At 41.8% G+C, this 25065-nt stretch overlaps 1 protein-coding gene and 1 long non-coding RNA gene across 2 annotated transcripts in view; one reads left to right on the plus strand and one right to left on the minus strand.

The window, feature by feature from the left end:
* The window catches only part of LOC308478525, a 164383-nt gene that overhangs the window by 44961 nt on the left and 94357 nt on the right, over window positions 1–25065 (plus strand). The window lies entirely within an intron of this gene.
* The window catches only part of LOC308478397 (cytochrome P450 2J5-like), a 59718-nt gene continuing 54012 nt past the window's right edge, over window positions 19360–25065 (minus strand). Inside the window, exon 9 of the mRNA XM_081008089.1 lies at window positions 19360–20125. Coding sequence (XP_080864215.1) covers window positions 19938–20125 — 188 coding nt within the window. The 3' untranslated portion in view covers window positions 19360–19937. The remainder of the gene's footprint in view (window positions 20126–25065) is intronic.

Raw genomic sequence — 25065 nt, forward strand, 5'->3', positions numbered from 1 at the left:
CTAGGCTGCTCCTCCCTCATTCCACATTGCTACCTAATTATCTCCTCCTGTCTCTCCACGCTCTCCCTCTCTGCCAGCAATGAGACGCAGCTGACATCACCCCCTCCTCTAAGCCCCCCTTCCTCCTTGACTCAGCCTCGCTGCTTGCTATGGAGGGCTCTCTCAGTTCAAGCGCCCACCCCATATCACTCTCCTTGGCTTCTTCCTTGCTAAGGTCCTCCTCTGCCCCCCCACCCTCTGGCCCTGGGCTTGTGGGGGTACCTACGGTGGAACTGCCTGTGTAAATCTGGGGGGTGTAAATCCTGACTGCATACCCAAGAGTTTTCTTCAGGTCCATAACCTTTGTAGGACACTACGTACAGCAACTGTCTTCTATACCACCTCAAAATCTGTTGGATCTCAAACTCCTCCTTATCTTCTACCATAACTGAGGGAGATGCCCACTTAGGCTCCTGGTACTGGTGTGCTGGAATGTACGGTGACAAATAAGCCCTATGGAATACCGGATATAACTTCATCAAATTTGGCAGCTCAAGTTTAAACAACACCAGATTTATCTGCTCTACCAACCTCCTTGCCTCCAACTTCCTGCACCTTCCCTTCATTAGCAGGTCCTTCATTGATAACCACACCTTATCCCCCACTGTGATCTCCTCCCCATCATCTGCTTTCGTCCACGTCTTTCTTCTATATGGCCTTGTTCAGTTTTCCCCTCAGTAGTTCTTGCAAGGCCTGCATCTCCCCCACAATCTGTTTTGTGGCAGGCAATGACAAGGTGCTCCATGGTTCTGGATGTCTTCCACAGTAGGCTAGGAACAGTGTTTGTTGGGTAGACGCATGCACCGCGTTGTTATATGCAAACTCTGCTAGCCCCAATTTGCCCACCCAGTCCTCTTGTTGGTAGTTCACGTAGCAATGCAGGTATTGTTGCAGCGATGCATTGGTCCTCTTTGACTCCCTGTTGGTTTGGGGGTGTCTCACTGAGGTTAGACACAATTCCACCTCCAACAGCTGCATCAGCCTCCTCCAGAATTGATCAATATTGATCTATGTGGTGCAAATACTCCTCTGCTGCAAACATGTCCTTGAGCCTCTCAAATGTGCGCTTTGCCTCCTCTGTCCAGGCAAGTGGCTTCTTACTGTTCAAGCAGTCTGTGAGGGGTGCGGTGAGTTGTGAGTAGCTGGATGGAAGTCCAGGAAACAAAGTATGGTCAGTGTGTCATCCACTGAAGCAGAATTTGCAGCATTGAGTGAGCTCTGCAGTGAACTACAGTGGTGCCTCGCAAGACGAAATTAATCCGTTCCGCGAGTCTCTTCGTCTAGCGGTTTTTTCGTCTTGCGAAGCAACCCTATTAGCGGCTTAGCAGATTAGCGCTATTAGCGGTTTAGCGGTTTAGCGGTTTAGCGGTTTAGCGGCTATTAAAGGCTTAGCGGCTTAGCAGCTAAAAGGCTATTAGCGGCTTAGCAGCTTAGAAAAAGGGGGGGAAGCGAAAAAAATCACAAGACTCGCAAGACTTTTTCGTTTTGCGAAGCAAGCCCATAGGGAAATTCGTCTTGCGAAGCACATCGAAAAACGGAAAACCCTTTCGTCTAGCGGGTTTTTCGTCTTGCAAGGCATTCGTCTTGCGGGGCACCACTGTAGTGTATTATAAGCATTAAGTCTATTATTAGCTTTGAGTTTTATTGGATGTTGCCAGCTAATATGTCCAGATTATCATTCAAGCTCTTTTCCATCCCCATTATAACACTATAAATTAATTTATACTAATACTTATACTACTTATACTACTTATACTATTAGTATAATGCTTATACTAATTTAAGATTATAAAGGACAGTAAAGCAAACTGAGAGAGGAGCTTCAGCGTTCTGAGACTTAGCAAGTTGTGGAAAAGAAGCCTTGTAAAGAGGCAGAAAATAAAAACTGAGACATACCGAATACCTGCTTCTACAGGGGGATGCACTGAGAGAGACAAAGAGCTGAAACAGCAAGCAGCAGCAACAGCAGCGGTGACAACAAAGCAGGGGCCATTGAGAAGGAGATCAGCATAAAACAGAATGGTGAGTGGGGGAAAAAGAAGGAGGGGGAGGAACGTGGAGGATACAGTGTAGAACAGAAGGAGTAGAAAAGATTTGAAGACCAGGGAGCGGTGGGAAGTAAAGATAAAGAAGTGAAAGGGAAGAAGAAGAGATATATGAAGGGAGAGGAAAAAGGAGGAAAAAGATGAGAATAGGAAAGAAAGGAGATGGCAAAAATGGCACTGGGGGGAAGCATGAGTCATCGCCCTCAGAAGGGAAAAGAAGACAGAAGAAGACTAGTGGCGGAAACAGTCACTGCAACAAAGAGAGGCTAGAGGAACAAAACAAGAAGGACCACCTCACAAGTAAATTGGAAAATCGCGCCATCTAGTGGCAGAAAATAAAATTACTCCCACAATTTAAAAAATGCTGCAAAGACACAGGTTTGAAATACAACTATAAAGATAACTAGCTACACATGAAGGGATATTTGAAATAGCAAGCTTAGCTTCTAGAAAATAAGTTCTTAAGACAGATTTTAAGTACTGCGAAGGATTATTTTTTTTGACAATTGCCAAAATAAAACAAAACAAAATATTCAACTAAATTTATATAAAAATTCTGACTAAAAAAATAAACATTTGAGATGAACTGGTAACGACATAATAAAAAACCACTGAAATCTTTACTGACTTTCAATCCCAACAGATGAAATAAAAGGACGGAAATATAAAATATAAACAGAACATCCTCAAAGTTTAGAAATATAATACTCTTTGGCTGAAGTAAAGACATTTAAATCAGAACCAAAAGGAAGAAGGTAAATATGGGTTCTAAAAAATACCAAACTACACTGACATCTGGGTCAGGACTACAAGTGAGAAGGCAATCAACAGCTGAAACAGACCCCAATGCTGACATAAAAGATCTTATAATGGGGATGGAAAAGAGCTTGAATGATAAGCTAGACATATTAGCTGGCAACATCCAACAAAACTCAAAGCTAATAATAGACTTAACAACACAAATAAGTGACCTCTCACTTAAAAATAAAGAACTCAACACATGTGTACAAGAACTCAAAAGTAAAACCACCAAACAAGACGAAATGATGAAGAAATTGCAAAATGAAAATAAGGACATTAAAAAATCACAAGACTCAACGAAGGAAGAAATAAGTGATTTAAAGAGAGCCCATGAAGAGATACTCGACAACATATCATTGTTGGAGATGCATCAGAAGGAGATGGTTCTCTGCCTCTGAGGCGCCCCACAAACTCATGATGAGCAAATTCAAAAGAAATTATCACACGAGATTGCAAACTGGTTGGAAGTAGAATTAGAAGAGATGCTAATGGATAGTGATAAAATTTTCAGGATTAAATCAGAAAGATCGGACACTTATAAAGGACCAGGAGATTGCTTATTTTTTTTTCAATTCAAGACTTCGAAAGGACAAAATATTACAACAAAAGGGCCAAGTGAAGTTAATCATAGATGGCAGGCCCATCAAAATATTTCAGGAATCCCAAAAAGAATTTTGAGAAAAAGGCAGAATTATAAGACAGTAACATATGCACTCAAGAAGAATTTGATTAGATTCCGATGGGAATTTCCTGAGGGTATCACTTTTACATACAAGGACAGAAGAAGAACTTTTAGATCAGTGGACGAGTTGGGAAAATTCTGGAGGAAGTACAAAAAAGAACTAACTGGCAATTCAACGTTCGAGCGAGAAAAAACCACAAGAAGTATAGAGAGACAAGCAGGTATTAAGAGAGGGGGGAAGAGATAGGAAAAAACAATATCAAAATTCACAAACTTCTGAGTTTTCCTTTCTTTTTATTTTCTTTTTATTTACTCAATGAAACCATTGTAGATAACAAATAAAGATTAATGAATTTTAAAATTATATTTTGGAATGTTAACGGTTTAAATGATAAGAGAAAGAGAAAGAAAATAGAATATGTATTGAGAAAAGGACAATGGGATATCATATGCTTGCAGGAGACCCATGTGACTAGAAATCATAGAAGGGTTTTAGTAAACAAGAGATTGGGTCAAGAATTTATATCCTCAGATGTAAAAAAGAAAAGGGGAATTGGGATCTATGTAAACCCTAAACTAGATGCAAAGAAAATCTTTAAGGATGATGAGGGTAGATTATTAGGGGTAAAAATAACAAATGGTAAAGAACATTTAATTATAGTAGGAATTTATGCACCGAATGGTAACAAAACAGAATTTTTCAGAAAAGTAGAAGCTAATTTACTGGAATTTATAGAAGAGGAAATTATTTTGATGGGAGACCTAAAAGTGTTACATCAATAGAACTAGATAGGACAGAGATAGAATGAAAATCACAAAAAGGTAGGCTCCCAGACACCTTCTTTCAGAGGGTAGAAAACCTAAATTTGATTGATGCATGGAGATATAAAAACCCAGGAGAAAGAAAGTATACACATTTCTCGGATGTAAAAAAATCAGCCGGCAGAATTGATGGAATATGGCTAACAAATAAATTAACAACTAAAATTTAAAAAGCAGAAATACAGACCAAAATTATTACAGATCATAACCCAGTCACATTAGAATTAAAGGAACATAAGAAAATTAATAAAAGATGGAGACTTAATGAAAGAATATTAAACGATGAAAAGACTGTGAAAAAAGCGCAAGAATTAATGAAAGAATTTTTTGAATTAAATAAAGAACAGGATATAGACATCAGAACAATATGAGATGCAAGTAAAGCTTTCATAAGAGGCTTTTACATACAACAAAGTGCAATAAGGAAATGAAATAGAGAGCAAAAACTAGAACAAATAAGGAAAGAAATAGGAATAAATGAAAAATTATTAACAAAACAACCAAAAAATGAACTAGTAAGCCAAAATTTAAAAATACTACAAACAGGCATTAGCAATATTAAATAGTGAAATCGAGGATAATATAAAATGGATGAAACAAAGGTTGTTTGAATTTGCAAATAAACCCGAAAAGATGCTAGCCTGGCAATTGAAAAAGAGACAAAAGGAAAAACTAATTGATAAAATAGTGGAAGAAGGAAGAACTTTAGATAATCCCGAGGAAGTTAAAAAGTTAAAGTTAAAAGTATAAAATATTATAACAAGCTATATAAAGTAGGAACTGAGACAGAGGATGAAATAAAAGAGTATTTATGTGGAAAGAACATACCCAAAATTAAGAAACAAAAGCTCCAAGACCTAAACTCCCCAATAACCATGACAAAGCTACATCAAGTGATAAGATGAAATTGGGAAAATCCCCGGGCCCGGACGGTCTTACCGCAATACATTACAAAAAATTAGCGGAATCACTATTATCACCTATGATGATACTCTTAAATAGAATACTAAAAGACGGGAAGATTCCCAATACCTGGAAGAAGGCTCACATAGTAGTAATCCCAAAACAAGTACGAAATAAAGAGTTCATAACCAATTATAGACCAATATCACTACTCAATAATGACTACAAGATTTATGCCCAAATATTGCCAACAAGATTAAAGACAGTTTTGCAGGATTGTATAAACAAAGAGCAGGCAGGATTCTTGCCAGGCAGGAAAAACTGAATAAGAAGGTAGCTTCTGTATTTGTGGACACGGAAAAGGCGTTTGATAAAGTTTCACGGAAATTTCTAAAAATAATTTGTAATTTGAAATTTTTTTTTTTTTTTTTTTAAAAAGGAAAGAGCAGAAATGCTGACATTACCATGAGGAAGCGTGTTCAAACTGTTTGTGCTTTGGATTAGCACTTAAAAAATATGATCTGCATTATTCTTCAGGGCTAGCATATTAGTTTGAATCTCACTAAAAAAAAAGGTGTCTATAGCTTCTCTGGAATCCCACAATGATTGGATTCTGTGAATTATCCCTAGCTGAAAATGTGAAAGTTAACTATGGCTCAAAATATATTCCCAGCTCCCAGGCATCATTCCAAAACTGGGCACAATCAGAGGACCCCTCCTGGAACAAGTTAGTGGCCTTTTGTGGTAGGTGGGGGTGGGTGGAGAATAGGTATATGGGGAAATTCAAGTCAGTTCACATTTAAAAGCAAATTTGCCTAATACACAAATGGAGAGCTATTGTTCAAAATGTACACTTCTCCATTTTTTAAATTTTTAGTTGTATTTATTAAATCCTCCAGTTCACCAGTCATTTAATGCCGATCTTTCCTCTCAGAAAATTAAACCTTGAAGAAAGATGTTTCTTCTTCCTTGTTTTTTCATTAAATATCATTTACTTACATTTTCTGAATACATAAGGAGCTAGAAAAGAAAAGTTGACTAATATAAAGCAGTGTTAGAAACTGAAATATGAAAGCTCTGAGCTAAATGGCACCTTAAACCTAGGTTATGGGTGCAGAAACAGAATTTTAGGTGTGCTTTTTTAATAACAAGAATGCAAACTGAAAATGAATGAACTGCAGCTAAAATCTTATATTCATTTTTCACATGGTCTAGTCCTCACCTGAAGACTGCAGAAAACAAAGCCATGCTACCTGACCCCCTAATATTCTTAAGAGTGTCTCTTCTCCATTCTTCAGAGAGTGGCTGGAGGTGGGGAGGCTCTGCAGTTTTAATCTGAAATTTTAGGCTTAGAAGTGCACCCAGGGGCCACACCATGGACACCATCATGACTGTCACTGCTAAGTGGGTAGAGAGTAGACAAATTTAGTTTTCCATGATGGCAACAAAACTATGTAATTCCCTTTTTGAAAGGGTTATTTGTTCACCTTTGGTCCCTTTGGTGGGCTCTCGAGACCGGTTCTGAATGTCATTGTTCCATCTTTATCCCATATTTCCTCCAAAGAGTCTCCTGCGGTGGACAAAGTCTTCTTATTCATGTTTTTTGTCAGGTTTACAATGTCTCTCTCACACCAAGACACAGCAAGGTTGCAGCTTTATTACTCTTAGATTTATTGAGTATTTACACAGTAGCTCAGTCTGAGCCCTTCCGGCTCAGTTCTCTAGCGATGAGATAGTTGGACCCATTGGATGAAACTGTTGACGCCAGCAGGATATCCTCCACTGGTTGCTCCACCTCCTGCTGTGCTACCATTGCACCTGTACTATACTGTTTTGCCTGCTCTGAGGAGACTCTGGAGCAGCCTGCCCCTCCTCCTCCTCTTGAGCCAATGTTTGCCCTGTGCTGTCTTGGGAATTTATAGTCTGCATTCCAGGACGGGGGAGGCTTGCATCACTCTCAGTGTGGGCAGGAATCAATCAGACACACTTCCACCTCCAACAGCTGCACCAGCCTCCTCCAGAATTGTGAGGTAAATTGTTTCCCTCTGTCTGAAATCACTTGCAATAGCAACCCATGCAGCTTGAACACATGGTTGACAAACAACTACGCCATTTCCTGTGCTGATGGCAACTTTGAACACGGCACAAAGTGTGCCATTTTCATGAACAAGTCCACCACCAGCCAGACTACTGTTTTTTTCTGAGAGGGTGGCAAGTCTGTGATAAAGTCCATCGCAACCGCCTCCCAAGAGTCTTCGCTGTCACTCTGGGAAGGGCCATTCCTAACATTTTTTATCTCAGTGATAATCGTGAGAAATTGATGAGGCTGTGAGGTAGTAAGTGGCCCTTATCTCAGATCAATTTAAACCTGATCTCATTTCTCCAACCCTCTATCCTCTATCAGAATGCATTCCAGAATACTGATTTGTGGTATTAAGGCCCTTGCGAGACCTTTTTGGCTTAGTAAGAATGAAAATGACCACTCACAGCATGAACAAAGCTACTTATAAATTTTAGGAGAAAATCCATGGCTTCCATCAGTTTCTGGAACCTTTCACCTTCAAGAGCAAATTGATGCCCAAAAGCCACAGCACATATCACGTTGGAGACTGAATTAGTGATGGGCATGGAAGGGTCAAGTGGGTGCCCTGCAAAATAAAATTATACTAATGTTAGTTCAGCTGCTCCTGTTCATACTGACAGTGGGATTTCATGGTGGCCAAGAGAAACTGCTGGGATCTCCATTAGGAACCAAGAAAAACATATCACATTCCTTTCTAAAATGGACAGAGGTAGTACACAAATATATCTTCATACGCCAGCTCAGCACCATCACTTAGCATGACATACCCTTTGAACGTGCAAAAACCTCCACGAGCTGATGGGCCTCCTCTGCTACTTGCTGCTCCATGCCTTTCTTTTCCCGCCACAGCTTCTGCAGAGAAACTACAACAAAGCGTCTCTGTTGCCTCCAGCTGTGACCATTTGATAATGCAGTACCTATGGAAAATCAAGGATAAATTATTACGTACAGAAATCAATGTAAAAAGTTGCCATCTCAGAACAAACAATGTTTACTGAAGTTCATGCCTATGCATGTAAGAGCTGCTTAGTCTCTCTAAAGCAGAGAATTACAAGATGATGCAGAAAGGATTCTGGGTATAATTTAGAGGGAATTTAGAGGAAAAACCTATCAAGCTTCTGGTGATGCTATTGGGAAAAGAATGGAAGTAGTAGAAATGGAAGTTCTTTTCTTTTTCTCTTGATAAATTTCCTTACATGAAATGGGATCGTAAGATATAAATACGGGTGTAAAATAATGAATATACAACAAGTAAATAACTATGGATTTTTTTAAGTAAATGACTACAGTGGAGAGTTTCCTGTTTAAATAAAAATGAAGGATTTATGGTTTTCAAACATGGAGGAATGGTTGAAATTTTTTTGGGGGGGCGGAGAGATAAAGTCATCATCCTGGATTGGAAGAGGACTATTCTTGACTCATAGCAATGTTTGGGGCTGAAGATGGGAGAAAATATCACCTAGCAGAACAAGGAACAGCTGGATATTATCTCAGAATACAATTGGATATAATACTGGAATGAACATTTAGAATATTTTGAATACACACATGAAGTTGATATCTGGCTAGTGAAAGACCCTGTGTGAGAGGCAGAGAAGGAAACATCTCCCAGGGTGGAAGACTGGGGGAAGAAAGGGAAGCACCCAGGTGAGAGCTGGGAGGGTCCACTCCCTTCTGTGTGAGACAAGAGTTAAGACCTACCTTTGAGAGAGGTCTTGGCATTTCTCTCTCTCTTTTCCTTTCTTTGTTTTTGTTTTTGTTATTTATTTGTTTGTTTAGATTAGTCCGTATGCTGAAAAGTTTCAGCAAACAATCCCAATTCAGCCAATTTTCCCCACACCGTTTTTAAGGATAGAATGTGTAATGTCAACCAGTTACTAGTTCTACTGGTTCCACCAGGCGGGATTTTTATTGAGGGTGAATTCTGCACCATATTCTTGACAAGAATATTCTGCTTTGTTAGTTCTTCTGCAATGCTTCCTGAACACTCCCGCATTATTGCTGTCTGGGGAAACTATATCTATTGCAAAAGTGCGACAAAAATAAGTCTGTGCATGTGTAGTTTTCAGTAGAAAGTTAAAGGATGTGATAGAATGGAAATGAAACTGTATGACCACCTCAAAATCTTTGCAGGCATAAATAGTATTGCAAATGGAGTTGGATGTAACCACCTTGAAATTATTATGAGCACAAATCATGATGAATGTGGAATCAAAAAGTTTTCTGGAGGAGTCCTTTGCTACATGAGTCCGTGCCCAAAAGATGTTGGAAGACCTTGCCGAGAGAAGCAGTCTTTTGTGCTTCTTAGAGATGTCATAATCAACCAAATCTCCACATGTGCTGAAGCCAGGTTTTCATACGCCCAAACTAATGTGTCATATGATGGCATGAGGACTAGCCACACTTAATTTTAAAAGATATCCAGCGGGAAAATCCAGCTGGGAAAGGAGTCAGTGCTTTATCTCTCATTAACATTCTGCACTTGCTCCTCAGGCTTCCTGCCATGCCTTCTTGCTCTTTGAAGTTCCTGCCAATTGAGCTGTAACGTATGTCTATGATTAAATCATAATTTCAAAAAGGTTTCTACACGCTTCTGCTGATGAGGAATAGACATCCTGATCCACTTGGGGGATTCTGAACCTATTGCGATTCATTCACACGAGTGACAGAAGCAGCAAGTCCTGCAACAAAATTTGGGATATTTGGGGCTTATTTATGTAAGATCGTGCTCACAGTACACTCATTGGAATTAATGAAACTAAATTACTCATGTCAGGCAATTTCATCATGTCTACTCTTAAGTGGGATTATGCTCTCTATAATCCTCCCACATGTACTTAAAGACTTGTACATGGTGCAATATCAGTTAGCTGTTACTATGCTGTACACAAACACCTACGTGCCTCTTTTCTACTCCACTCAGTTTCCCTGCTCTGGCCTCCCATTAGTTTTGTCTTTTCATACCAAAGATATGCATGCCAACCAAATCTGTTATCATGACCCTCTAGGTCTAAAATTTTTAACATTTTTTAAAGTTACCCACTCCCTATGCCAGCAAAGACAGGACGCCTCACAATATAACCTCAAGTCTGGCAGGGAGAATCCACCTCTTTCTTGGCATCTGTTAATAATTTGTATTTGAACTTTGGCTTCTTTCCCCGCCAGCCAGATGAATTTAGAAATATTTTTTTTGCCATTGCCTGAAGTGTCCTGCTCCACTGACTATGGGTACTGATTGAAATAAAAGAACATTCTTGGCAATACATTCATTTTTATTACTGATATCCTTCCCCCCTTAAATGCATTGTAAACTTCATACAAGGAAGTTCCTTTGGCGAAAAATGGGACTCCACTGTGCCATCTGGTGTCTTAGTGTTATAATGCATAGAAAGAGCTTTATCTTTACAAATGTAGCCTAGTCCGAGGAGAAAACTATTACTTCCCTTGATCTGGACACTATATATCTGCTGATGCAGCCTAGAATAGCATTAGCTTTTTTGTAATTGCATCACACTGCTGACTCATATTAAGCTTGTTGTCCACAAAAAACCTCAAGTGAAGGAGACAGTGTTGTTGCAGAGAGTTTCAGAAAAGCAAACTGTTTTACACCTTTATATTTTTTTTCCTGCCCCAAAATTGTGAAACAGGAGACATGACAATGTCTTGCCAGCTTTCTTTACATTGATAATGTGTTCAGGAGGAAGTTGCTTTGCAAAGGTGCTTTGCAAACTGCAAGCAGCAGGTTTCATTCAGCCCAGGGCAAATTCATTTGCTCCATATCTTCACCGTTCCCTGGTCAAGAATCCAAGGAGTTTTCTTGGAACAACCCCAACCCTGAAATTTCTATCCCAGAGATTGAACAGATAGTAATCACCAATGATATGAGCTGAAAGAATAGCATTCTGATAAAAGTTAAATGATCCACTTTTGCTGGAACACTTAACCAGATTGTGGACTCTTGTTCATTGAAGGCTTTCAGCAGATATTGTTTGAGGAAGAAATGGGAATTTGCCTTCAATTATAATACTACTACTATTATACTACTACCACTATGCTTTGGTTGGCATTCCCTGCATTACAGAGGGATGGCTTGGGCGACCCTCGGGTTCTCTTTCTGCTCTGCAGTTTTTTTTATTGTAGGGTGACAAGCAGAAGAAAGAAATTTGTCTGGATAAAAACCCAGTGTAAAAACAGTTGTGTGAGGTTTTTTTGAAGCATCAAAGTGGTGGAGGTAGGGGGTAGGTTTCTGAGCCCAGAAACTTGTTTAGAAAAGCTCATAAGATGCTGTAAGCAAGCAGTCAGAACTCCCCGTCCCCGGAAGACATTTGAACTGTAACCGTGCATGTGCAAACAGAAGGGGAAACGACAGGCCACCAGAGTTCTGGAGTACTGATCCAGAAACTGAATAGCTAGAGGAGGCCAACAAGCTACCTCTTGAAAGACTGACTCCTGTGACTAAAGGATTAAAAGAGCAGCAGTTACTGCTCTCCTTGCGAAAAGCACTGAGACACCACTTAGTGTGCTTTGGCATGCAGTTTTTTGACTTCCCTGTCTTCAAGAGCAGGGAATGTTTGGCTTACTAATGAAAGGCTTATCAAGAGTGAAGGTGTTGTAAGTGAAAATTCACAGGTGTAAAGTGGAAACAAGCCACATATTCAGAATTTTGAATTGGAAAATATCACCAATGAAAGTCCTTTGGGGGGGGGGGGAATAAACATTTAATGAACTGTAAAAAAAGAAGAAGAGTAAAATTAAACTTTGAGACTAAGTTGTGCCAGGAAGTTCAACAGACATGGATCAAGGGGTAAATCTGCAAAAAATATCTTTTACTGTGCTGCGTTGCTGGTTTCTGGGATTGACTTCAAAATCTTCTTGCCATTCTCTATCACCAACTGCTGGCCATGACTGAGCCCATAACCTTTGTTAGCTATTTGTGATTTTAAAAAATGTCTTACACAAATAGGTGAAGATAAATCTTTACTTGTCAGGCTGGCAACAGTTAAACAACAAGCATTATTTACATATAAATTCATGAGTGCAATTTGTTTCTCTCCCTTGAGCCCAAGAGAGGGTTCTGACATGACAGCTTATACTCTAAATTCACTCTTCCCTCTGACCCATCCAACTGAATACCTTCGAAATGATAGACTGATTCTGAGCAGGGCATGAGGAAAGATGCAAAGAGTCTTTGCATGCTTAAAATTCCAGGGTCGATTTCTAGCATTTCTGCTTAAAGGGTTGCAGGCCAAGATAGAAATATCTGCCCATCTTTATCCTGGAGAAGAAGAGACTGAGAGGAGATATGAGAGCCACCTTCAAATATCTCCAGGGCTGTCACTTGGAAGAGGCAGCAAGCTTGATTTCACCTGCTCTGAAGGACACAACCTGAACCCGTTGTGTTTGCTGTGAATTTCCATCTTGGTTGTGAAAAAAATAGCCCTTCCATTTACACTTCTTCCATTCTTTTTCCAAGAAAAGTTCCAGAGGTTTGATAGCTTTCCTCTCTAAATTCACTCCAAGTTGTGTGCAGACTCCTTTGTGTGCTCTTGCCACTTACCATCTGGCCTGGGGCGGGGCCTGAAGCCTCAAAAGAACTGCTCTGCTGCCCAGAAGGACTCCCCTGTGTGAGTGCCTGAGGGCCCTGCTCCTTCCTGCCACTTACCACCTGGCCCAGGGCGGGGCCTGACAGGCCTCACAAGGACTGCTCCTGCCACTATCTGGCCCAGGGGTGGGGCCTCACAAGGACGGTTGTTGCCACTGATGCTGCTACTGCCCAGGAGGACCCGGAGGGGTGCAGAGTTCTTTTTAACATGTTTTAAAATCTCCCTTTCCCTTTAGATTTTTTATATATGGGGGTGGGATGGATGTTTGGGTGGGCTTGGGAATTTGTTAGATTTTGATGAATTTGTAATTTTTGCAGTTTTTATTTGTATTGTTTTATTGTTTTCCGGGTTGTTTTTGTTTTTTGTTTTTATTGTTTTAAGGTTTTATTGTTTTAGGCTGCAAAAGAATAACATTAATTGCCATCAATGGAGGCTACTATGAGGCTTGGGATTGCTACCGTGGAGGGGCGAGGGAGGTATGGCGGTGGGGGCAGATGTTATAGGTGAAGGGGATCGAGATATGGATATGCTCGTACCCCTTCCTATCTGCCCCTCATCCCGAGGGACGAGGGTAGGGTGAGCAAGGATTACTCAGGTCTATAGGCAACAAAACAATAAAGAAATCTCGCAGGGGGTCGACCTGGCTTGTGTGACGGAGACCTGGGTGTGCGAAGGGGCAACAGTTACCTTACGAGAGATGGCGCCCCTGGGTTTCTCTGTCCTCCACCAGTCGCGGACTGTGGGCCAGGGGGGAGGGGTGGCATTATTAATCCGGGAAGATTGTCCTTTCAGGGCTCTACCATCGCCATCGATCCCCGGCATTGAATGTGTTGGCTTAGTGTGGGGCTCCGAGGAGAGCTTGGCTGTCTGGCTGGTGTACCGGCCACCTAGCGCACCAGCAGCCACCCTGTCAGGCCTATTGGAGGTGGTGGCCGGCTAGGCCTTGGAGTTCCCTAACCTATTGGTCTTGGGGGACTTCAACATCCATGCTGATGCCACTCCCTCCTCACAGGCTCTGGACCTGGTGTCTTCCATGGCGACACTAGGGCTCTCCCAGTTTGTTTCGGGCCCCACACGTCAAGCAGGCCACACGCTGGATTTGATCTTTGGCGTAGGTATAGATGTGATCATGTCTCCTTCGATGAAGGTGCCATGGTCTGATCACTACGCTCTGAAAGCCAGGATTGACTTCCCCCCCCCCACCCTGCTTAGGTGGTGAGCCGATTTGGGCTCACCCGCAGAGGCTGATGGACCCTGATAGATTCCGCCAAGCCTTGCGGGACCTTGCTCCCCCTGGCGACTCATTGACTGAGCTTGTTGAGGGCTGGAATATCCAGCTCCTGGCAGCCATCGATGAGATCGCACCTAAGCGCCCTCTGCGACCCCGCAGAAACCGGGCTCCCTGGTTTACCGAGGAGCTCTGGAAAATGAAGCGTGACCTCAGACGGCTAGAGCGAGTATGGCAGGGTGCCCGTGCCAGAGCCTCAAGAACATCTTATAGGGCTTTTATGAAAACCTACGAGATGGCGGTGAAGGCTGCTAAGAAGTCTTACTTCTCGGCCTCCATTGCATCCGCTAGCTCTCGCCCGGCGCAATTATTTAGTATAATCAGGTCTTTAACGTCCCTTGAGGGACAGCCAAATTTAAATAACAATTTGACACACAGCTGTGAGGCATTTGCGAGCTTTTTTGTGGAGAAGGTCTTGTTGCTCCGCCATGACCTCCCTGCCAATTTGGATACAATAAAGGAACTGGAGGCCCCTCGACTGTCCTCGGGTCCAGTATTGGACCACTTCGACCGGATATCCCCAGCCGATGTGGACAGACTCCTCCGAGCTGGAAAGCCCACCACCTGTCCTCTTGACCCGTGCCCGTCTTGGCTGATTAGAGCGTGTCCAGACAAGGTGCGGGCCCTCCTGGGGGACATCATCAATTTGTCCCTTGGCACGGGGACATTCCCAGGGGAACTGAAGGAGGCAGTGGTGTGCCCGCTCTTAAAGAAAACATCATTAGATCCTTTAGATCTATCCAATTACTGCCCAGTTTCGAATCTTCCGTTCCTGGGTAAGGTGATTGAGAGAGTGGTTGCTGAACAGCTTGGTGGGTTTCTGGATGAAACATCGGCTCTGGATCCATTCCAGTCCGGCTTCCGCTCTGGTCATGGGACCAAGACGGCTCTGGTTGCCCTAACAGATGATCTTCGTAGACAGCTGGATCGAGGTGGGTCGGGGCTGCTGATTCTTCTAGATCTGTTAGCAGCTTTCGACATGGTCAATCACAAACTTCTGGACGTGGGGATCCAGGGCACAGTCCTTCAATGGCTGCGCTCGTTTCTCTCTGGTTGGGGACAGAGGGTGGCGCTTGGGGGGGAATTGTCATCGCGCCACTCCTTGGTGTGTGGAGTACCTCAGGGTACGATACTCTCCCCGATGCTTTTCAACATCTTTATGCGCCCCCTCGCCCAGCTTGTCCGGAGTTTTCGGCTGGGTTGCCATCAGTATGCTGATGACACCCAACTCTATCTGTTGATGGATGGCCATCCTGACTCGGCCCCAGACACACTGACTAGATGTTTGGAAGCTGTGGCAGGATGGTTATGTGGGAGCCGGTTGAAGCTAAATCCTTCGAAGACAGAAGTCTTGTGGCTGGGACGGGACGATATGGGATTGGGGGGGCAACTCCCATCTCTTGCGGGGGCGCAATTAATGCCAGCACCGTCCGTTAAGAGTTTGGGTGTAATCTTCGACACCTCCCTTTCCATGGAGGCGCAGATTGCAGCTACAACAAAGGCAGCATTTTTCCATCTCTGCCAAGCTAAGCAGTTGGCTCCTTATCTCTCTCGTCCTGACCTAGCCACTGTGATCCACGCGACGGTCACCTTCAGACTGGATTATTGTAACTCGCTCTACGTGGGGCTGCCCTTGAGACTGACCCAGAAACTCCAGCGGGTGCAGAATGCTGCAGCGAGACTCCTTACGGGGTCTTCGCTGCGAGATCACATTCACCCGTTGCTATACCAGCTGCACTGGATCCCGGTGGAGTACAGGATCAGGTTTAAGGTGCTGGTTTTAACCTTTAAAGCCCTATACGGTCTAGGACCCTCGTACCTACGGGACCGCCTTTCCTGGTATGCCCCACAGAGAAACTTACGGTCTTCAAATAAAAACATCTTGAAGGTCCCAGGCCACAGAGAAGTTAGGCTGGCCTCAACTAGAGCCAGGGCTTTTTCGGCCGTGGCTCCGATCTGGTGGAACACTCTGTCACAAGAGACCAGGGCCCTGCAGGACTTGACATCTTTCCGCAGGGCCTGCAAGACAGAGCTGTTCCACGAGGCCTTTAGCCAGGACACAGCCTGACTCCCTCCCTCGGCAATCTTTGCGGAGCTCTGGCCCAATGGTTGCCAGTGGCTTGAATTAATTAATTTTATAATGAATGATTTTAGAGTGTTGTTTGTGCTGTACTTTTGTACTGTATTATTGTTGTTAGCCGCCCTGAGCCCGGCTTCGGCTGGGGAGGGCGGGATATAAATAATTATATTATTATTATTATTATTATTATTATTATTATTATTATTATTATTCTCTCCCAACTCTATCTCTGCCAGTTTAGGATGTCTCTTCATCTCTCCATCTGTGGCTTCCTTCCACTCCTCCAACATCACAACACTGCCATTTGGCTGTTTCAGTCCTCTAGTCACCTTTTGTGAAGGACTTCTTCATTACACCATCTGTTGCCTCTAGCTCCACCATTTCATCCTTCTGTTCTGGCAATCCTTCATCCATATTGTTCTCCAAAGTCTCTTTGTCCTCTTTAATTCCACTTTCCATTTCATTCTTCTGTTTTCGTAGCTTTTGGGTGGTTGCTTCCGTACCCATCTCTGCTGTTTCTCCTTGTTAAAATGTTACACACACGCACACACCAATTGCTCAGTGTTCCTCCATCCCTCCATTATTCCTAAAGCCACAGTTATCTCAGTTTTCCACCATCTCCATTTTACTCAAACTTCTGCCATTGAAGGAAAGGCTAGTGGAAGTCAGGGGAACTTCTGTTTCAAACTTCTCCTCCTTCCATTCCTTAACTGTGATAAAGGATGTGAAGCCTTCAAATATTGCATAGTGCCAGAATGGGATTGAGGCGATATATTCAGAGCAGAAAGCTAAACTGATAGTTAACAATGTGGTTACAGAAGAGTTTAAAATTGAAAAAGGAACACGACAAGGCTGCCCTATTTCCCCTTTGTTATTTATCTCGGTTCTGGAAGTGCTCCTGAATATGATTAGAGGGGACCGGTTGGTGGAAGGAATTCAGGTCGGAGAGAAACAATATAAGCTTAAAGCTTTTGCAGATGACTTGGTTTTGACCCTGCAGGAGCCAGAGTCTAGTACGAAAAGAGTATTACAACTGATTTATGATTTTGGTCGGGTGGCGGGATTCAAATTAAACAAACAGAAAACTAAGGTGTTGGGAAAAAATTTGACAGATACAGAGTCAGAACGGTTTCAGAAAGAGACAGAACTAAATGTGGTTAAAAAAGTAAAGTACCTACGGGTAAACATAACAGCAAAAAATCTAAGTCTATTTAAGGATAACTATGAAAAGTGTTGGGCAGAAATTAAGAGAGATTTAGACAGTTGGACAAAATTGAAACTTTCTTTGTTAGGCCGAATTGCTGCTATCAAGATGAATGTATTGCCAAAGATGTTGTTTTTGTTTCAAACACTTCAGGTTCTGGATAAGACGGAGTGTTTTCAGAAGTGGCAGAGAGATATTTCTAAGTTTGTCTGGCAGGGCAAAAAGCCCAGAATTAAGTTTAAGATATTAACTGATGCGAAAGAAAGAGGGGGCTTTGCCCTGCCAGATTTAAAGTTGTACTATGAGGCCGCAGCTTTTTGCTGGCTAAAAGACTGGCTACTTCTCGAAGACACTGACGTGTTGGATTTGGAAGGGTTTAACAATACTTTTGGATGGCATGCATACTTATGGTACGACAAGGTTAAAATCAATAAGGCCTTTAAGAACCATATTGTCAGAAAATCACTGTTTAATGTCTGGACAAAATATAAAGACTTGTTGGAAAATAAAACTCCAAGGTGGCTTTCACCTTTGGAAGCTAAGGCCCGAAAAAGACCCAATATGGAGGCCAAATGGCCAAAATATTGGGAAATACTAGAAAAAGACGGAGACAACTGGAAATTGCAGAGTTTGGAGAAAATGAAGGATAAAGTGCGAGACTGGTTACATTACGCTCAGATTAAAGAAGTTTTTAAAAATGATAAGAAACTAGGGTTCCAGGTGGAGAAATCGAAACTAGAAACAGAACTGTTAGAACCAAAGACTAAGGTACTTTCAAGGATGTATAACTTGCTGTTAAAATGGAATACACAAGATGAAATGGTTAAATCGGCTATGATAAGCTGGGCGCAGGACATTGGGTATAATATCATGTTTGAGGACTGGGAAAGGTTGTGGAGTACTGGGTTGAACTTTACTGCATGCAATGCTTTGAAAGAAAATGTAATGAAAATGATATATAGATGGTATATGACCCCAGTCAAACTTGCAAAAATATACCACCTGCCTGATAATAAGTGTTGGAAATTTAAAGAGAGTGAAGGAACATTCTTCCACCTCTGGTGGACCTGCCCTAAAGTGAAGGCGTTCTGGGAAATGATTTATAATGAACTGAAAAAGGTATTTAAGTATACCTTCACAAAGAAACCAGAGGCCTTTCTTTTGGGTATTGTCGGCCAAGGGGTGGTAAAGAAGGATTGGACATTTTTTATGTACGCAACAACAGCAGCAAGGATACTTCTTGCAAAGCACTGGAAAGCTCAAGATCTACCCGCACTGGAAGAATGGCAGATGCAACTGATAGACTATATGGAACTGGCTGAGATGACCGGCAGAATCCGTGACCTGGGAGAGGAGAGGATGGAGGAGGACTGGAAGAAATTCAAGATTTATCTACAAAAATACTGTAATTTGAGTGAATGTTAAGCAGGATGCTAGATCATAAATAATTGAGCACCACTAAATTAGATGATTCAAGATGATAAGTGAGATTGAGAAAATATAAATTTTTTTGAGAATTACAAGATTATAAATAAATAGATGGGACATAAGAATGCAAACAAGATGATAAATTGCTGGCAAAAAGTTATAACGATGAAAGTGGGAGCGGGAGATGTGAGGGAGTCCAAAGAAGATGTGAAACTATGTTAAGACATATGCTACATTGTTTATTATATCTATTCTGTATGTTAAACCCTAATAAACATTTATAAAAAAAACAAAAACAAATATTGCATAGTGCCTCCACACAACCTATTTCACTCCTGATACCTTGTGTGGTCCGCGTTCTGGGTTCCGGGTTCAATGTAGTGATTTAGAAGAGATATTTTATTAACAAGCACACATGTACAGTATCCATCAAAGAAACTTAACATTCTTCAACTGGAGAAGCTGATAGCCTTGCTCTTAGGAGTCTACTCATCTTAAAGATACAATAGCATAGCATGGGGGGTGTTAGAAGGGGGCTGCAGAAGAGGGAGAGAGGAGGAGGTGTGGGAATGTGTGTGTAAGGGAGACTTGAGAAAAGGAAGGGGAGGGGGAGGAGAAAAGGGAGCAAGAGTAAGAATGGGGATGCAAAGGAAGTTGTCAAAAAGGAGGGAGTAAGGAGGCATTGGGAGAGGGATGAAGATGAAAGCAGGGGCATGAAAGGGCCTGAAGAAAAGGAGGAGATGGGGTGAAGGGGAAAATGGATGCAAAGCAGAGCTGCAGAAAATAAGAGAGAAGTGGCTTCAGAAATGGAGCTGCGAAGGTGAAAAGAGACCTCAGTAGCTGCATGGGATGAGATGGGAAGGGAAGGGGAAATGCTAGGGGGTTCATGTGTCAGGAGTGGCCAAGGGGTCACCGAGTGGAGGAAGCAGGGGTGCAGCCCCTAATATTTTCCTATTTTCTTATGTGTTGCAACGGGGAACAGCACAGAGTTTATAAGGCTGGGGATGTGCTGTACTCCCTATTATAGCCTCTTGATTGAGCTCTTTGACTCCTTCTGGTAGCTGGAAGCTGAATGCCCTCAGCAGGCTGGTGAGGAAGATGAATATTTCGATCTTTGCCATCTGCATTCCCAAACATGTGCGAGCCCCTGAAGAGGAGACAAGAAGAAGAGAAAATAAAAATAAAAAAAATTCCTTCCAGTAGCACCTTTAAGACCAACTAAGTTAGTTCTTGGTATGAGCTTTCGTGTGCAAGCACACTTCTTCAGATACACTGAAACAGAAGAAGAGAGTAAGTGAGCAATAATTTACTTTCCCAGGTTCATTGCTTTGTAGCTATAAACATTCTGAATAACACTTTGGTAAAACAGACATAGTTAGGATAGGGAAAACATCAAGGCTGCTGTCAGTTTTCTAGCCTGGTCAGTGCTAACCTTCCTTTCTTCTTGCTATACTTATGTTTTGTTCTGTATATCTATATGAATTGGGCAAGGCAGTGGCAAGTTAAGGGGATCTCTGGGTTGGTGGCTTGGGACCAGAGCCATAGCTAGGTGATCTTGCACCCCTGACAGAACTGTCCAGATTGCGCTCCCTAGCCATGGATAAATTAGCTCTTCTTTCCGCCTCTCCTCCACCCCACCCCACCCTGTGCCATTCAATTCCCCACACACTTCACCTTGTATTGAATTCTTTCCCAGAAAATACAATATTTATTATGTCTTAATAAAAGGTTTCAGGAAAACAAATGACATTTAGATGTCAGTTGACAGTTTTTTTTAATGTAATTAAGTTGTAAAACAGTATACAGATAGGCCTAAATGAAATGTAGAAAAATATCATACTGATTTATTTCACAATGATAACTTTATATTATAATACTATATGATGTAAAATGGCATTGCTTTCACAATATCTGTGGTATTTGGTTGATATAAATAAGAACACTATTAACATTATTCACAAGTCACGTTACAAGTTCTTATTCAGAAGAGTTGTTATTTGAAATCTTTTTAAAAAGTAAAGTTAGGCCGACTCTGGCTTTAAGTAGGAATCTCCTCAATGAAGTCTGATGTGATTAGAACTTTATTTTTCTAGCTTTAATCGAAGAAGACTCAGTAATTTCATCAAAATCTGTTTTTGATGCTAGTTCATACTCGATGGACAGGATTGCTAGACTTGTTAGTCTGGTTTCACTCATAGTTGATCTTAAGTAGTTTTGTATGAGTTTTAACTTATTAAAACTATGTTCACAAGATGCTACACTTCCTGGCATAGTGAGAAATATTCTCAGTGCTACGGTAATACCTCTGCGAACATCCGCCCTGAATAGCGTCCATTGCGGTGAATGTCCACGGCAACCCGGAAGTACCAGAATGGGTTACTTCCGGGTTTGCCGCTTGCACATGTGCAGAAGCTGTAAATCGCGCTTCATGCATGCACAGAAGTGCAAACAGCTCCACGCGTGTGCACAGACACAGCACTTTGCCCTGCATCCTTTTCGGCTAGTGGCTGGGGCTCCGGAACGGATCCCTGCTGCAAAATGAGGTATGACTGTATTTTGATATCGGGATAAACATCTCTTAATGCAGCAGAAACTGGTGTATAAATTGCTGCTCACCAGGGAGTTGAAATGGTGTTATGTACTGAGTTGAATAGGATCCAAAATGCAGCAGTCTGATTGGTCCCAGAACAATAGGATTCAGAATGCAGCAGTCTGATTGGTCCTAGAACAATAGGATCCAGAATGGAGTAGTCTGATTGGTGCACAGGAGCCACCCCATCCAGCTCCAGGTGGAAGTGAATCCGCAACCTGATTGGCCTACAGCAGAATCCCAGAATTAGCCAATCACGTGGGGCCCATTGTGTAAATTATGTATATAAAGCAGACATTCGGGGGGAGGGGACTCCCATTCCTCCTCTTTTTTGTTATTTAATGATATTTATTGAAAAAAAATTAGAATTACAAAAGAGAACAAAAGAGAAAAAGAAAAAGGAAAAAACAAAGAAAAAAACAAACCACATCAAACAATACAAATTCAAAAAACCAAAAATACACCACAAACACACAAAAACAAATCCATCATTCTCGAATCCTCAACTTTCATTACCTTCTTTCTTTGACCTCCTCCTCCTCCCTTTTTTTGTATCCTACTTGTTAATTGTCGCAGCAAATCCTTTCCATATTTCATAATATTCTGTCGTTACATTACCTTAATCTATTTTCATCTTATCTTATAAAGAACCTTAAAACTTAAAACTTAAATCTTATTTTTACCAATTTCTCATAACCATAATATTCTTACCTAATTCTTTAAACATTTTTGCTAAAGCCAAGTAATTTCGTTCCAACATTTTTCTAACATTCATCAATTTTATAAAACAATCCTAGTAATAAAAAAAAAGAAATAAAAACAATCCAATCTTCATCCAGCGTCCCTTCCTCCTGGTCCCGGGTTTTGTCAGTCCTTTTTATCCCAATGATCTAGCGCATTAACCTGGTAACCTTATATCCGAGGCCCTTAAGTCCCTTCCATGTCCCTTCCGCGGCTCTTCTTCATATTCTCCTTTCACTCGTGGCAACTCCAGCTTGGCAATGTTTTTGACTCTTTTCAACAAATCAGCCCCTTTTCCATAGTCCACACTAAACTCCATGTGGTATTTAAAAACATGTTTCAGAATCCCTCCAAAATTAAGAGCCCCCATAGCCCCAAACCTCTCACGGCCCATTGCCAGACTTGGAAAGTCCAAACATCCCTGCATAGGGGGGTCTATCCAACCCCCCATTTCCAAACCAGTCCAAACTTTATCTTTCCAAATCTGGCTTCTTCCAAGTTCATTTGTCAAATCCAAAAGCTCATGTTCCTGCAGGGCCACAGCTCCCTCCATCTCTGGCGCCCAAGATTCAGCAACATCCTCTTCTCTCATCTGTTCTGTCGGGGCACGCTCCTGATTTAATTCCTGGGTGGGCTCCATATAGTTTCCCACTGCCTGTTCAAAAATTCTGATCGCATCAGTCATCAAATCCGTCTTCTCATTTAATTGTTCCAGTAGGGCATTTGTTTTACAGAGAGCACACAACAGAGCTTCTGAATACATTGTCCTTCAAGGTCAGAAGTCTATTCCCACGATTGTAATCTGTAACAGCTGCAAGCTCCCTGGAATTGGTTACAGTTTCACAGTCTCCCTCTAAGGGGAAAACTTCTATTTGTTCTTTCTTTTAAGGACAAATCTAGCAACAAAGTTTCCTTTTTCAGATATTTTGTCAATATTTGTTCCTTTAAAATGCGAAGGGGAACAGTGGAATCACTATGTTTCTCTTCTTTTAGCTATCTGTCAAAAACGGTTGTCTCTGGTCAATGAGCTTCAAAAAAGAACGTCAGTCCTGACACCCCGCTCCAGGATCAAGACGGTGGAAAGTTACTTTACTTTAAACTCACTTCTGCAGGTTTAAACAGTCTGAAAAAGATCCCCCTTCTTCTCCTGCTTCCGAAGGGGGTTCAACAATTTAAAATGATGAAAGTTAATCTTTTAGAATTGATTTTCTGAGCTCTAGTTTACCTTGTCTTTGCTTTAATCTGTCTACAAAGAAACGGAAGGCTGACTTCCTGTTTAGACCTTCCCGTTTCAGTGCCAAATTGAAGTAAATTTTTAAGTCCAATTCCTTTCTGCTCGCAAGTCCTTATTTAAAGTCCAGTTGTCCGAAATTTAAGTACTCATGGGTGATTATTTTAGAAGCCAAATTGTCCCAGGAAAAAGGCAGCGCTCTCCGGCAATGGCTATGCGGCTTCGCTCCACGGAAGAAGCAGTTGACTCTCAGCACCGCGCCACTTCCCCCTCTTCGCTTCAGAGCCCGTTAGTGGGTTCCTTTGAGGGTTGGGGGGGCACTAAGGGTGCCCGCCGAGTCCCATGGTCACAGGCTTCATCCGCCTGTGATTTTTGAAAGGGTCCCCTCTTCGCCGTAGCGGAAAAGACCCGTTTCGCATGGAGCTAGTCCCTGCAGATCAGAGGGAGTCCGCCATTGCCGATGGCGTCACCCCAGAAGTCCGGGACTCCCATTCCTCCTCACCACTATGAGCTGAATAAAGAGCATGAAATCCACTCTCGACTCCGAGTATATTTCAAATGGGCTGTGCAAACAAGGATTGATTGCTGCATAATGTTTGAAGCAGTCATGTGCTGTCAGTGGACCTGGGGGGACTAGGCTAGTCCCCTATATGTTCCACTGGCGCCTCCTTCTCAAAGACCAGGAAGCTTCTGCCTGGCTTAGGGAGGGAGGCGCAATGCTCAAATACATGACGTCCTCCCCACAATTACCCTTGGAAGCCGACACCTCAGGCCCTAACTGTTCCCCTACGGAAAATTTCACTGCATGCCACTGATTTGAAGCATGCGTATAAGAGGTGTGACAAAAATGTTAGGCTAAAAAGCAACTTAACAGAGAGCTTACAAAATGCCTAAGTTAAAAATGAATTGCACAACACTATTGTAGACATACTTCCAACTCTTCAAAAGAAAAGAACTGTTGCTAACACAGATAAAACATTTACCTAGATAATTTCTGACAGTCTGTGATACTTCACATAACAAAGCAGACCAAAGTACTACTAAAGTATGCAATTTGTGTAAATCACCTGAAGTGTCTGTCAGTATGGAATTTAGGGGCACTCTCCAAATGCATATACGGTACTTGACCACCTCAACTAAAAGTGCTACAAATTCTGCAAACCTCCAGCTATAGGTTTATTATACATTTACTATATATGTAGCACATTTAGCTTACAGAGTCCTTGGCTGTGTGCTTCACTAATCTTGAAAATTAGTGCGATAGATTCACTAAAACAAACAAAAAATAAATCCAATTTTAGAATCAGGGAAATTGAAAGTTGAGAGACGTTGGTTTTCCCAGTTGGTGGACAATCTTTCTAAGTCTGGGAGAAAATAAGAAATAGAAAATAAGAAATAGAAACAGAAAATAAATAGTCAGCTTTTAATAAACATGTTTTTTCATGGAGATATATAGGTATGGAACAACAAATTGTTTCAGTAACTTTTGTTTCCAGAATATGTGTAGATGGATGGTATAAGACAA

Source organism: Podarcis pityusensis (assembly GCF_964106645.2).
Source record: "Podarcis pityusensis genome assembly, chromosome: 5".
Taxonomy (NCBI): Eukaryota; Metazoa; Chordata; class Lepidosauria; order Squamata; family Lacertidae; genus Podarcis; species Podarcis pityusensis.